Source organism: Daldinia loculata (genome assembly GCF_022478755.1).
Source record: "Daldinia loculata strain CBS 113971 unplaced genomic scaffold F4817scaffold_18, whole genome shotgun sequence".
NCBI lineage: Eukaryota > Fungi > Ascomycota > Sordariomycetes > Xylariales > Hypoxylaceae > Daldinia > Daldinia loculata.
Genome location: NW_026054872.1, coordinates 61,034 through 72,796, shown reverse-complemented (window position 1 = coordinate 72,796; position 11,763 = coordinate 61,034). Strand labels below are relative to the sequence as shown.

The 11,763-nt window shown below is 47.1% G+C and overlaps 6 protein-coding genes across 6 annotated transcripts; 4 read left to right on the top strand and 2 right to left on the bottom strand.

The window, feature by feature from the left end:
- The first annotated feature begins 33 nt into the window (after positions 1-33).
- On the top strand, positions 34-1,548 carry F4817DRAFT_334440 (uncharacterized protein). Its single transcript, XM_049302891.1, has one exon. It carries the CDS (start codon positions 351-353, stop codon positions 987-989), a length of 639 nt encoding a protein of 212 aa, XP_049159997.1. The 5' UTR covers positions 34-350; the 3' UTR covers positions 990-1,548.
- A 595-nt stretch (positions 1,549-2,143) lies between these two features.
- F4817DRAFT_69453 (alpha-ketoglutarate-dependent sulfonate dioxygenase) lies at positions 2,144-3,916 on the bottom strand. The gene is made up of 2 exons (XM_049307780.1): positions 3,227-3,916; positions 2,144-3,166 (listed from the first exon to the last, which is right to left on the bottom strand). The coding sequence occupies exons 1-2, from the start codon at positions 3,671-3,673 to the stop codon at positions 2,456-2,458; spliced, it is 1,158 nt and encodes a 385-aa protein (XP_049159996.1). The 5' UTR covers positions 3,674-3,916; the 3' UTR covers positions 2,144-2,455.
- A 758-nt stretch (positions 3,917-4,674) lies between these two features.
- F4817DRAFT_314885 (MFS general substrate transporter) lies at positions 4,675-6,417 on the top strand (the record flags this gene model as incomplete). Its single annotated transcript, XM_049300465.1, has 3 exons — positions 4,675-5,057; positions 5,110-5,288; positions 5,480-6,417. 3 exons carry the CDS (start codon positions 4,675-4,677, stop codon positions 6,415-6,417), a joined length of 1,500 nt encoding a protein of 499 aa, XP_049159995.1.
- Positions 6,418-6,902: 485 nt separating this feature from the next.
- Positions 6,903-8,567, top strand: F4817DRAFT_364433 (FAD/NAD(P)-binding domain-containing protein; the record flags this gene model as incomplete). Its single annotated transcript, XM_049306752.1, has 2 exons — positions 6,903-7,210; positions 7,385-8,567. 2 exons carry the CDS (start codon positions 6,903-6,905, stop codon positions 8,565-8,567), a joined length of 1,491 nt encoding a protein of 496 aa, XP_049159994.1.
- Positions 8,568-9,025: 458 nt separating this feature from the next.
- On the top strand, positions 9,026-9,913 carry F4817DRAFT_69419 (uncharacterized protein). Its single transcript, XM_049307779.1, has one exon. The coding sequence runs from the start codon at positions 9,238-9,240 to the stop codon at positions 9,793-9,795; it is 558 nt and encodes a 185-aa protein (XP_049159993.1). The 5' UTR covers positions 9,026-9,237; the 3' UTR covers positions 9,796-9,913.
- F4817DRAFT_334429 (uncharacterized protein) lies at positions 9,724-11,389 on the bottom strand. Its single transcript, XM_049302890.1, has one exon. It carries the CDS (start codon positions 11,055-11,057, stop codon positions 10,032-10,034), a length of 1,026 nt encoding a protein of 341 aa, XP_049159992.1. The 5' UTR covers positions 11,058-11,389; the 3' UTR covers positions 9,724-10,031.
- Positions 11,390-11,763: the final 374 nt, after the last annotated feature.

The window sequence follows — 11,763 nt, the reverse complement described above, 5'->3', positions numbered from 1 at the left end:
AATTTCCTAGTTTCTTATTTTCCAATCAATAGAGGTAATTCTCCAATCAGCCTCATGCAGGCACTTTATAATATTGACTTAGCCCCTTCGGCTTTCTAGCTATTTCAAGAGTTGAAAATATGCCTTAGAGCCTCGTCGAGATTATTAACTTGGAGTGGGCGCTCTTGATGAGCATTCTGTGTAATGGTGGCTTTTATTCGGCATGGCAACTAAGTACGAGTATGAGATACTACTGTCTCCTCGGCACATCCGCCTATTGAGGCCCCATGGTGGTCAGAAGTCAGAAGACATATCATGTGAATTGGTCATAACATCCCTAGACGACGCCCCTTCTTTTGAAGCATTGCCGTATGTATGGGGTAATCCGCTTCCTCGTATGCCAGTTCGCTGCTCTGGGAAAGCTACAGAAATTAGGTCGAGCCTGCATAGTGTACTACGGCATACATGAGACAGAGTTATGGTGTCGATACGCGAGAATAGCCATCGAATCGGGAGATTTAGCACCTCTCGTACTTGTCGACACCTTACCTCTTGAGACCCGCCCAATATCGTGGGTTGCCGATCTATCCCGACTCTCCCAATCGACGATGAAAGATCCTGTTATGCTCTTATCGAAAAAGACGAGTTATTCGAAAACATCCGTGAGGGGCGAATATCCCGGCCAAATATTTTACAGACATGACAGGCAGCTCAACGCGTCCAGGACTACGAAGTCATCCGCTCACTTTTCCGATGATGGCACAGTGTTATGTATCGAAGGCATTTCTGTTGACAAGGTGGAGGAAATGACCAGTATGGCCAAGCCTAATTCCGAAGAAGATGTTCATTTCGGTGCTATCGAAAAGATGGGATTAAAATACGACGTAGAAAAAGATATGTGGGATGAAGCCGTTTCAATAGCATTCCGCAACACCGAGGGTCGGAGTCGGGCTGAGAAAGTCAGAGTCTGGGAAGAGCACGAAAGCCTGGCTATTAGATTTCGACGATAGCCTCTCCGCGGTTGACCTACAAAAGTACCACGCGTACAGGGAACGAACGCATCGGAATTCAGGGGTAAGTACCTTCGGAAATAACTTTTTCTTCGTCTAGACAGACAGTCGCTAACACATATTCCTTAGTGGATACAAGAGACGGCTGACACTCCCTTCAAGCCTAATCTTAAAATGATAATGGAAACACAGCAATTACGTGAGAGTCAAGATACACTGACGGCTGGATACTATTTCTGCCGCACTACCGAAGGACGACTGGGCTGGGTAGCTCCATATTCTCAACCCGGAGACAAGATCTGCATAATATTGGGTTCGAAATCGCCGCATGTTCTTCGGCATAGCGTTGATGGGACTTATAAGCTTGTCGGGCAATGCTATCTTCAGGGAATCATGAATGGCGAGTATTTGAAATACTTCCTTCACGAGAAAGAGGCTATTAAGACTGGAGGCAGCCCTGCGGGCTGCACAATATGCCCGAGTTTACATAATTGCGCATGTGCCAGATACTGCCCATTGAGTTACTTTCCTATTTGGGCCATGGAAAAAATTCGACACAACATGAGGGCACCCCTGCGGGGCACCACAATAGCCCGAGTTTACGAAGGTCGTAAGTTGATTACGTGCCGCTGCTGCCGGGGAAAGGCGCTCGGCACGCTTCGCGCGCCGAGCGCCTTTCCCCGGCAGCAGCAGCTGACAACCTCGAACATTAAGCTTTGCTAAAATTTTTTTAAAAAATGAAAGATAAAAAGATTAAAAAAAAAAAAAAAAAGGAGCATGTGAGATTCGAACCCAAGCTTTTGTAAAACTTGGATTACTTTAACCTAGGTATGTAATGCGTGGTTACGTGATTAATAACCGTGGCTAACCAGGCTATGGCAAAAAAAAAAGATACGTATTTCGAGAAAAAGATAGAAGTGGGGATCTGGAAGAACATGTGAGAGTTCCACTCATTTTTGGAGATGTACCCAATAAAAACGCTCCAGAGCTGCGCACGGACGAACTTCCTATTTCGAAAATTGGCCAGGCAAAAAGATCGTCTGACAATATCCCTCGTAAACTCGGGCATAACCCCTCGTAAACTCGGGCATTAGTTGAGATTTGTGATTGGTCTATTAAAACATACAAATTGTCGAATCTTGACGCGAGACCTCGTAATCATCTGTTTCGCGTGGGCTCTGCCCAACTGTTCAAAAGAGGTCATGAATTAATTTTCGAGTTTCAGTTAACACAGCATTATTCAGTCATCACTTCTATCCCTTTTATACCCTGGGCGTGGCTTGGCGAAGCTCAGTGTGGCTAGAAAGTCCGGGCGTCGGATTTCTACGCTCCATAATTTAAGCCCGTTTGAAACTATCGTCAATCAACTTTCACGACTCGGACCGTCGATAAGCATTCCTCCGGTAGAATAGCGTCAAGAGGCATATTGTTTTATTCCATTCTGTCTGACTAGGTACATTGGCCATTTAAGCAGGTCCGTCAATCTGCTTCTCGCTCTCATCCAAGAGCCCAAGAGCCTCGCGCCGAGTTGGAGCCGCCGGATCAAAGTATGGCTTCTCAGCTAATGAAGTCACACGGGTTCCGTGCCTAGGATACTTGCCATTGTAGTCCCACGAAGCGTTATGAATAGTTATGCGGTTGTCCCAGAGCGCGCTGGTTCCCGCTGTCCAGCGGAATCGCACTTGGATGTCAACGTTCTTCTCGAAGACATCGTAGAGGTAGTTCAAGATGACGTCACTCTCTGCACGATCCAAGCCAACGATGCGATCGGTCATAGCTCTGTTAACCCAGAGAGCTTTCCAGCCTGTGGCGGGATGGACGCGAACGAGTGGGTGCACGCGTTCAACGAACTTAGGGCCTTGCTCAGGGTGATCCCGGTCTAGGTACGCATGTGCGGACCGGTACACGGCTAACTTGCCGTCAATAATCTTGCGGAAATCCGGCGATAGCTTCTCGTAGGCCGAGTATCCGCTTGCCCAGAGCGTGTCGCCACCAACGGGCGGGACAGTGTCGTTGTGGAGATGCGTGATCCCGGCTGGCTGCAGCTCATGTACGAGATCTGTATGCCACCGCGAAGCTCCTCCCGGGTTTCTGAAGTTAGCCACCCGTTCGGTAGCTTGCAGGTCGGGCCAGATAACAGTCACGCCTAGGTTGCCAGGGACTTGCGCTACTTGGGGCTATTTCGGAAATAAGCATATACACATCACTAACAGCGTTTGTATTAGAATAACACTTACGTGAACCTCGACCTCTCCATAGTATTTCCCAAGCGCCAGCTGATCTTGAGGCGATAGATCTGTTTGGTTCCTGAAGAAGACGACGCTCCTCTCAGCTATGAGAAGGGCTAGTTCGTCTTTTTGTTGGTCTGTAAGGTCCTTCAATTGCAAACCCTCAATCTCAGTTCCGATATGAGCAGTGAGGTCCGTAACTTTAGTGGCGGCAGAGAGCAGTGCCGATTTTGACTTATCCGCACGCGCTCCGGCGTCGTTATGCTTCCATTCTTTGTTTCTAATGTTATAGACATCTTGGAGGTAGAGTGGCCTGGCCGGGCGGTAGGGATAACCGTTTGACAGGTCAATACCCGCCTTCTTTAGACGCTGGAGAGCGGGCTCAGGAAGGCCAAGCGTGTCTTTACGTGGCGCCGCAACGTCCCTGATACGCTCATCAATTGGTGCAGGTGCCATTGTCACAATATTCAGTCTTCGACAGAACTTTGGTATAGTAGTAATTACTTGACAGTGTTTGAATAAGTCTTTGGTAGACTCGTCTTACTTCTATACTATTACCCCCTCACTACCGTCTCGTACGACCTTTACGAATATATAACATTATAATCATTGAATTGGAGACTCCCAACCATTGACCTAATCTCCCAATGATCCGACGACAGGTAGTTCTCCATTTCAATAGGCAAGCTGTCCTGTCAGGATGTGAAGATTGGTAAGCCATATCTGCTTTGACACAATATCAGCAGTAATAGCCATGAAGTTGCTTGCAGCATCTACTGAGGAGTAGGCTGTTCCCCGCGATTTATCAAAGCCGTCATTGGAGTTCCTTATCAATACGTGATCTTGGAGAAGGATGATGCGAGAAATCTTGCGTCTCGAGTGCAGGTTATATGCGTAATGTGGTGCTATTCGATCCTTTCTGTGGGGTTATAACATGGCGTCATGGCAGCCATGTTTGAGGTGACCACCACCTTGTCGCCCAGGTCGCCTCAATCTCACTCGCTTTTTAGCAACAAAAGGACACAACATATTCAACCCCGCACTGTTGCAGCACATACAGTCGCATGAGCCGTGGAAGAGTGTAGTTCACCAACATGCTGCTCGGAAAGTAACTATAGATATCACATATCACCATATGACGGAAGTTCGCGATCGCGAGATACAGGTGACAGGGGGAGCGACCTCATTGATAATCATGAATCAGAGCTTTCTCTTGCTGGATCTATCTGGGTCGATAGAGAACAGGGGAATCTGCATGTGAGATGTGAGATGGCACACTAGAATCCTTGTTTCTCGAGGCGTGGGATGAACTTTTTCATCACGGAGGAAAGCGGGCTTAATTAACCCTTGTATAACCTCAGATAATCTAGATGTTTTTAAATCGGAATGCCCCGGGCGTTCTAACTTTTGGTTTTGAATCTTCACCTTTCCTAGAAAGTGTATTCGAGTAATACGAGATGGAAAGCAAGGAGATCTCCTCGACTAAGGTCATAGCCGAAGCCGGCGGCGACGTGACGGCTAAGAGCACGGATCATAGTGATGTTGACTCAACTCATACTCAGTCACTATCACCAGTCGACGAGAAACCAAAGCAGACATGGAGGTCCTATTTCTGGGACACATTTGACAAGTCCCCCGAGGAGAGGCGGTTTCTGTTCAAGCTCGACGCGGTGATTCTGACATTCGCTTCATTGGGGTATTTTATCAAGTATCTCGATCAAGTTAACGTCAACAGTGCCTTCGTATCCGGTATGAAGGAGGATTTAGGCCTTTACGGTAATCAGCTCAACTACATGGTCACATGTTGGACAGTTGGTTATGTTATTGGTGAAATTCCAAGGTTGGAACCCCTTTTCTCTATACTTCAACTTTGATTTTACTAACGGTAGTAGTAACATGCTCCTAACTAAGGTTCGGCCGTCAATATTTATCCCGGCTTGCGAGGTTGTCTGGTCAGTTTTGACGATTTTGCTTTCAAAATGTCAAACAGCAGAACAAATCTACGTCCTAAGATTCTTCATCGGGCTTGCAGAAAGCAGCTATTACCCAGGCATTCAGTATATTATTGGCAGTTGGTGGTATGTATTATCATGTCTTGACCCCCTTTTTAGATTACAGATCTCGAACGCGATGCTAACGTACCCCTAGTATGTTAAAATTCTATAAAATATCCATTCACCACTTTTCCTCCGTAGATTATAACCCGAGAACGGGCACGACGAATATCCCCACTTCCTTTACTAGGCGCTAACTTTATAGCAGATCGAAAAGATGAGCTCGCCAAGCGAAGTTGTATCTTCCACGCCAGTGGCTCCATAGGTAGCATGTTCTCTGGCTATCTGATGACGGCTGTGTATCGACTAAATGGTACAAATGGCTATCGTGGATGGCAGTGGCTTTTTATCATAAACACCACAATATCGCTACCGATTGCCATAGCGGGGTTTTTCTTCTTTCCAGACGTACCGGAAATCACTCGCGCCTGGTGGTTGACGAAGGACGAGATAGCGCTAGCTAATAAGCGCATGGAGTTTGAAGGCCGAGCCAACAGGGGAAAATACACAAAAGCCACGTTCAAGAAGATCTTCACATCATGGCACATTTATGCGCTTACCCTGCTTTACATCTTCTTTAACAACGGGACAGGCTACGGTGGCCAACCAGCTTTCTCGCTCTGGCTGAAACAGGAAGGATACAGCATCGCCGCTATAAATTCGTATCCTACTATTGCAGCAGCTGTCGCTGTGATCTTCACCTATATTTATGCCTGGACATCCGATTCTCTTTTCAAGGGTGCTCGATGGCCGCCTATGATATTCTCAGGGGTTGTCAATATCATCACCAACACGAGTCTCGCCGTGTGGAATGTTCCTACAGGTTGGAAGTGGTTTTGCTACGTCATTGGTATGATCGGGGGAGGAATCAGTGGCTTGACCTTTGCGTGGGCACATGAAATCTGCGGTGGTGATAATGAGGAGCGAGCTTTCGTAGTAGCATCTATGAACGAGATGGCTTATGTAGTTCAGGCGTGGCTGCCACTAATTATTTGGCAGCAAGTTGACGGACCTCAGTATCACAAAGGGTTTGTTACCATGGTCTTCTTTGCCGCCGGCCTTATCGTCACTTCCCTCACGATACGGACGCTACATCATCGAGAAGTAGCTAAAAAGGTCCAGCTATTGAATACAGGAGCGGCCTAGAAAACTAGTATTGTTACTATCAAATTCTAGACCATACTTCTAATATAAACCATGTCAAATATGCGAATTCCTTAACTTGTGCCGTACTGGGTTAAACATAACATGTCGGATTCCTCGAGGTTTTAGTTACGGGCCTAACTGAAAATAAGCCGAAATGAGACCATTGACTTATATTTGAGGCTGTTATCTTACTTCCCCTGTCAGGTAGTATGCTCTTCCACATGGTCCACTTGTGCTACGAGCATTTCTCCAAAAAGCACGTAATCGGTACGGCAGATGGTCTCATTTCACCTAGCCTAGAGGAATCCCACGATTTATAATCACACCAAAGCATTTTGAAATGGGCAGATTGTTATCTCAAGTAGAAAATGAGGTGATCAACAGCACTTTGTTCCACAGTTATCCGTAGATTCCGCTTCTATTCATATCTCGGTGTGGCCCCTTATGTCTTATGGCCTTTCACCCCTCTCCTAGAGACAATCACAATGGGCTCCCTAACTAATGATAGTAAGACTGAGAACGGGCCACTTCTCGGTAACATTACAGATGTGGCTGTCATCGGTGCCGGCATAAGCGGAGTGGTGTCAACGGCCCACCTCCTCCGGGCCGGGTTCAACGTCACCGCGTTCGAGCGGACCGGCGTAGTCGGCGGCGTATGGGACTACGAACCTCAAGCAGACAGAGCCCCACCATTCCCTAATGTTAGACCTCCTGTTCCGAATTGGTCAGAAGTCGAGAAAGAAGGGTTAAGCTCAGATGAAGTTGCGCTGATACATGCTCCGCCTAATCCCTGGTACGTATCAAAACATTATGCTTACAATTCTCTCTTCTACTCATACACAACACCAATTCTGAACACATACCGACATTGATCCCTAACCATCTTTGAGTCATCATGAAAATCTCATAATATAATGAGTTAAAGTTGTTAATTGAATTCTGACACATGATATTGACATTTTCACAGCTACGCCGGGTTAAAGAATAACATCCCAACCCCTGTTATGCGAAGCAGCCTACTACATTGGCCGGAAGGTAGTGAGGACTTCGTGGACCAAAAGGTGGTTAACACATATATCAACGATATTGCTCGGCTCCACGGCGTCAATGATCACGTACAATTTCACACCCGAGTGGAAAGCGTGTCTAAGCCGGAAGGCGACAGCAAATGGACCGTAAAAACGAGCACATTTTCGAGAACGGATTCTGGTCACACGTTGACGAAGAAGACCTGGAAGTTCGACGCGGTTGTAGTAGCGAGTGGACACTACCACACTCCGTTCGTCCCAGATATTCCGGGATTAGCAGCATGGAAGCAAAGATTTCCGGATCGAATTACCCACTCAAAGCAATATCGGACACCCGCTCCTTTCGCCAATCAGACAGTGCTCATAATTGGCGCCGGCGTCTCAGCCGTTGATATCGCGAACGAGACAGCTGCTTTAGGGGCTAAAATAATTCAAAGTAGGCGAGTAAGCAAGTATGATGTACTTGGACCGCGTCTCCCCGAAGGTGTCACCAGGGTCCCACTGGTCGCCAAGTTCGTCATCGACGACAATGCCGAAGACGATAAAGCCCAAGCATTAAAATCCGGCAATGCAATACCCGGTAAAGCCATACTCGAGGACGGGCAAGTTATAGAAGGAATCGACCGTGTCGTTATCGCTACGGGGTACATCACCACTTACCCCTTTCTTGGGGATCTAGAACAGCCTCTACTCCCGTGGCAAGATGCCGACGACAAGGTGCTCATAACATCCGACGGCTACATTACACATAATCTACACAAAGACATATTCTATATTCCAGATCCATCACTAGCATTCATAGGTGTCTCACACTACGTGTCGACATTTTCGCTCTTCGATTTCCAAGCCCAGGTTGCAGCCAAAGTCTTCGCAGGACATGCCAAGCTCCCACCCAAGTCGGCCATGAGGCAAGAACACAAGGAAAGGAAAGCTCGGTTCCAACCCGACGATAAGTTCCACAGTATGTTTGCCATAGAGGACACGTATATAGAAGAGGTCTTAAACTGGGTCAACGGAGACGCGGCGAAAGCTGGAAAAGAGCCACTGCCGGGTTTGGATGAGGAGTGGCACGGCGGCTACAAGCTCTTCAAGGAAAGACTTAAGAGCTCTAGAGGCCCGTAGAAAATTGGACGTATTGCTAGACATATCAAGTATTATATGGGATCGTAACATGGGACACAATCCAACTTACCTTGATGCATACCATGGATGCAATATTCGTGTATAAATTCCAGGAAATATTATGAGGATTCACCCCAAGAGATAGGTTCTAGTAAATATATACGATGGTCTTTGCGTTCCTGAAGGGGTACCTGCACCAATAGCTTTGAATCAAGCCGATGGCGTCAATGCGAACTAAAAGTGGCATTCATATGCTTATCACGCCATAATAAGATAGACTTTGAAAGATCTGCATAATGATCAAAGCCATAGTCAAGGCTTGTTTCATAGTTCCTACAGATTGTATAGAACTAACAGCGAGAGCTCTGCCCCTATTAATGCTCTCGTTACACTTCACTCCCTTATACACCCTCTACATGCTCTGCTAACTCGTAAGTAGGTAGCTATACAGTCAGTCGAAAAATATATCCGACTTCATCTCTATGTCATGCTAGAGGTAGCTTGACTCTGTGGTCTGTACGACAAATATTGTAGGTACATGACTGCACCATGAAATTTTTCTGCTTTTCTTGCCATTCGCCTCCAGGTAGCTGGAGGTGAGGTGATGAACTTAGAAATTCCGATTTAACTGGTATCCCCCCGATTACCAAGCCACAGCTCAAAAGTCTTAATGAGACTGCTGCTTTCACGAACATGTTGTCCTTGGTCTTTACAACCGGTGATACCGGCAGCGGCGGCAAGCCATAGTATGACATTGTCGACATTCGTAGATGAATACGGGCATGACGTCACCACATTCTTCGCATTCGCGAGGTCCTCTCTTAGAAAACCATCGGTCATGTTGACACTCGTGGTTGTGTCTGAGATCTTCCATGAGTTGCTGGATTCGCGTCCGTTGAAGGATGTCAAGGGCTGGAAATTGGAATATAGGCCGTTCTCGTGCATGTTGGAATACAGGCTGTTCTCGTGCATGTTGGACTACTGGTTGCGCCGCTACCTCTTCTATTTCACCTTCACTCTCATCTTCACTCTCTTCCTCAATTTCATGTATTATGTCCTGCTGACGACGCTCTTGATTCAAGGCCTGCTGCTGAGCCTGTTGCTGAGCCTGCTGCTGAGCCTGTTGCTGAGCCTGTTGCTGAGCCTGTTGCTGAGCCTGTTGCTGAGCCTGTTGCTGAGCATGCTGCTGATTGGCAACCGGGTGCTGAAAGGGTGGCCGACCATTTAGATGTAGTCGAAAAGGTATCGGATTTCCACGAGGTATCACCTCCTCCGGAGCATCCTCAACTTGGCCACGGGCATCAATCTGAGCAGCACGTGCGTACAGACGATGTTCATCCCAGTGCTCGCATTGGCAAGTCTTCCAGCGACCACCACAGACATAGCAAAATCCGAAACCGCATCGACAGCTATCAAAGGTTAAGTATGCATCGTACGAATCTAATAGTAAAAATTATCCTAAACTTACGTCATGTGATTGCATCCAGTGTTCAACTCAACCATCGCCCAGCAGTTTTGGCAACGTTGCCAGTGTTGTTCGGTAGCTAGTTGAAAGACTTGTTGAAGCTGTTCGTCATTTGGGCAATCGCCGTTATGGGTAGCACCCTTGCAAGTCATGCAGGTTCGATACCCGCACTCGCCACATGTCGCTATATCGTTTAGATAATTGGTTGCTGGAATAAATCGGGCGCAATTCTGGTTATGGCAGTATGTTCGACGAGGGGTAGAAAACTCAAGAGCCTTTTGGCGGAAGTGACGGACTACGTCGCTGTCAATAAATACCTGATTCTTAACTAATGGGATGGATTGTCTGCAGCATCGCGGAGGAAAGAGGGATTCATCGTTTGAAGCATCTCGGAAGAGACGTGTGAGGCACTCGCGACAATATTCATGGCGGCAGGGAGCGCGAGCCAGCTCTGCGAAGTGCTTTTGGTCTCCACAAGCGTCGCATGTCCTTGGTGGTCTACTAGGTTGGCGTGAAGCAGCCCATGAGGAACTCTCTGGCTGGTTTATGGTGGCTGTATCGTCGTCGTCGTCGTAATCGTCAGTGCCACTCATGGGATGATCAAAACCGGTATTGTAGATGACCGAGAGCTTCTCAAGGAATTCCTCATCGCTGCTCATAGCTTCAGGGGTAGCTCGCTGGGCCACGGCCTCATCTTGTCCATTGCTCAAAGCGAGTGACATTTCATGGTCAGCTTGAGCAATATCTTCTTCATCGTGGGCCTGGGAAAGGACAGCGCCGTCAGACTGAATTGCTCTCAACATGCTTCTAGTCATTCTTTCATCACTAAGACAGGTCTCTGCAGCTTGCAGTTCTTCCAGAAGAAGGTTAAAAGCCATCTGAGCGTCCGTCTCGGACCCCTCGACTTGTTTTCCCTTTCTGGTAGTAGTAGTAATGAATTGCTCGGCATCTTCCTGCATTAACCGAAAGGCGAGGGCGATATCCTCATCGCCCATAGCTGTGTAGACTGACATGTCCATGGCCATGATTGGTTAGAAGTTGGCGTCAGAAGTGTGTAAATATAGTTGGTGTTGCATAAAAGTGCAAGAAAAAGAGACGATTATGGATTTGGTGTGTGCGCGTCTATGTAATTTTAGGTAATTTCAAATGGAAAATAGCACTTTCCGTTCGGTCCAACTCCTTCCAAGGTTTTTCTTCCTTAGGCCCAACTACATGTACCTACATATGTGCATGCCTGAGGTAGGTACATACATTTCTAGAGGAGTTGACGGGGAGCAGTTGCCATTTGTTAGGTACATTAGGTAGGTACTCTTTTTTTGTCGCGTATCACTACTGCGAGGCGCCTGTATGGCAACACATAGTTGGCTACTACCTCTTTTCCCGCCACGTCAAACGCCTATCAGGGTAGCACGCTGCTGCTTCCATTTATTCTGGGTCGAGTTGGGCCAGGTACCTAAGGTACCTTCGTCATAGCATTTGTGATATTTGACAGGTCTCTTTGTATTTGGGGTTATGTCTGCTATGTCAATAAATTTTTCGACTCTTCTCCACCTTCGCAATATCTACGAACGCCTTCAAAAAAGTACATATAAATAGAGGATACAAGCCGACAATCGGAAGTACCTTTACTGATAGAACGGGTGGTCCATTGCTGGATTCCCTTTACCGGAGTTGACAGGGATCCATCTCCGACAATCTCTTGAAATACCTAGATACACTTCTTTCTATACC

Coding starts and splice junctions, on each gene's coding strand:
- F4817DRAFT_69419 (XM_049307779.1), top strand. CDS start 9,238: ATGAGACTGCTGCTTTCACGAACATGTTGTCCTTGGTCTTTACAACCG.
- F4817DRAFT_334429 (XM_049302890.1), bottom strand. CDS start 11,057: ATGGCCATGGACATGTCAGTCTACACAGCTATGGGCGATGAGGATATC.
- F4817DRAFT_69453 (XM_049307780.1), bottom strand. CDS start 3,673: ATGGCACCTGCACCAATTGATGAGCGTATCAGGGACGTTGCGGCGCCA. Junction 3,167..3,226: donor ATGGAGAGGTCGAGGTTCAC/GTAAGTGTTATT, acceptor TTTCCGAAATAG/CCCCAAGTAGCGCAAGTCCC.
- F4817DRAFT_334440 (XM_049302891.1), top strand. CDS start 351: ATGTATGGGGTAATCCGCTTCCTCGTATGCCAGTTCGCTGCTCTGGGA.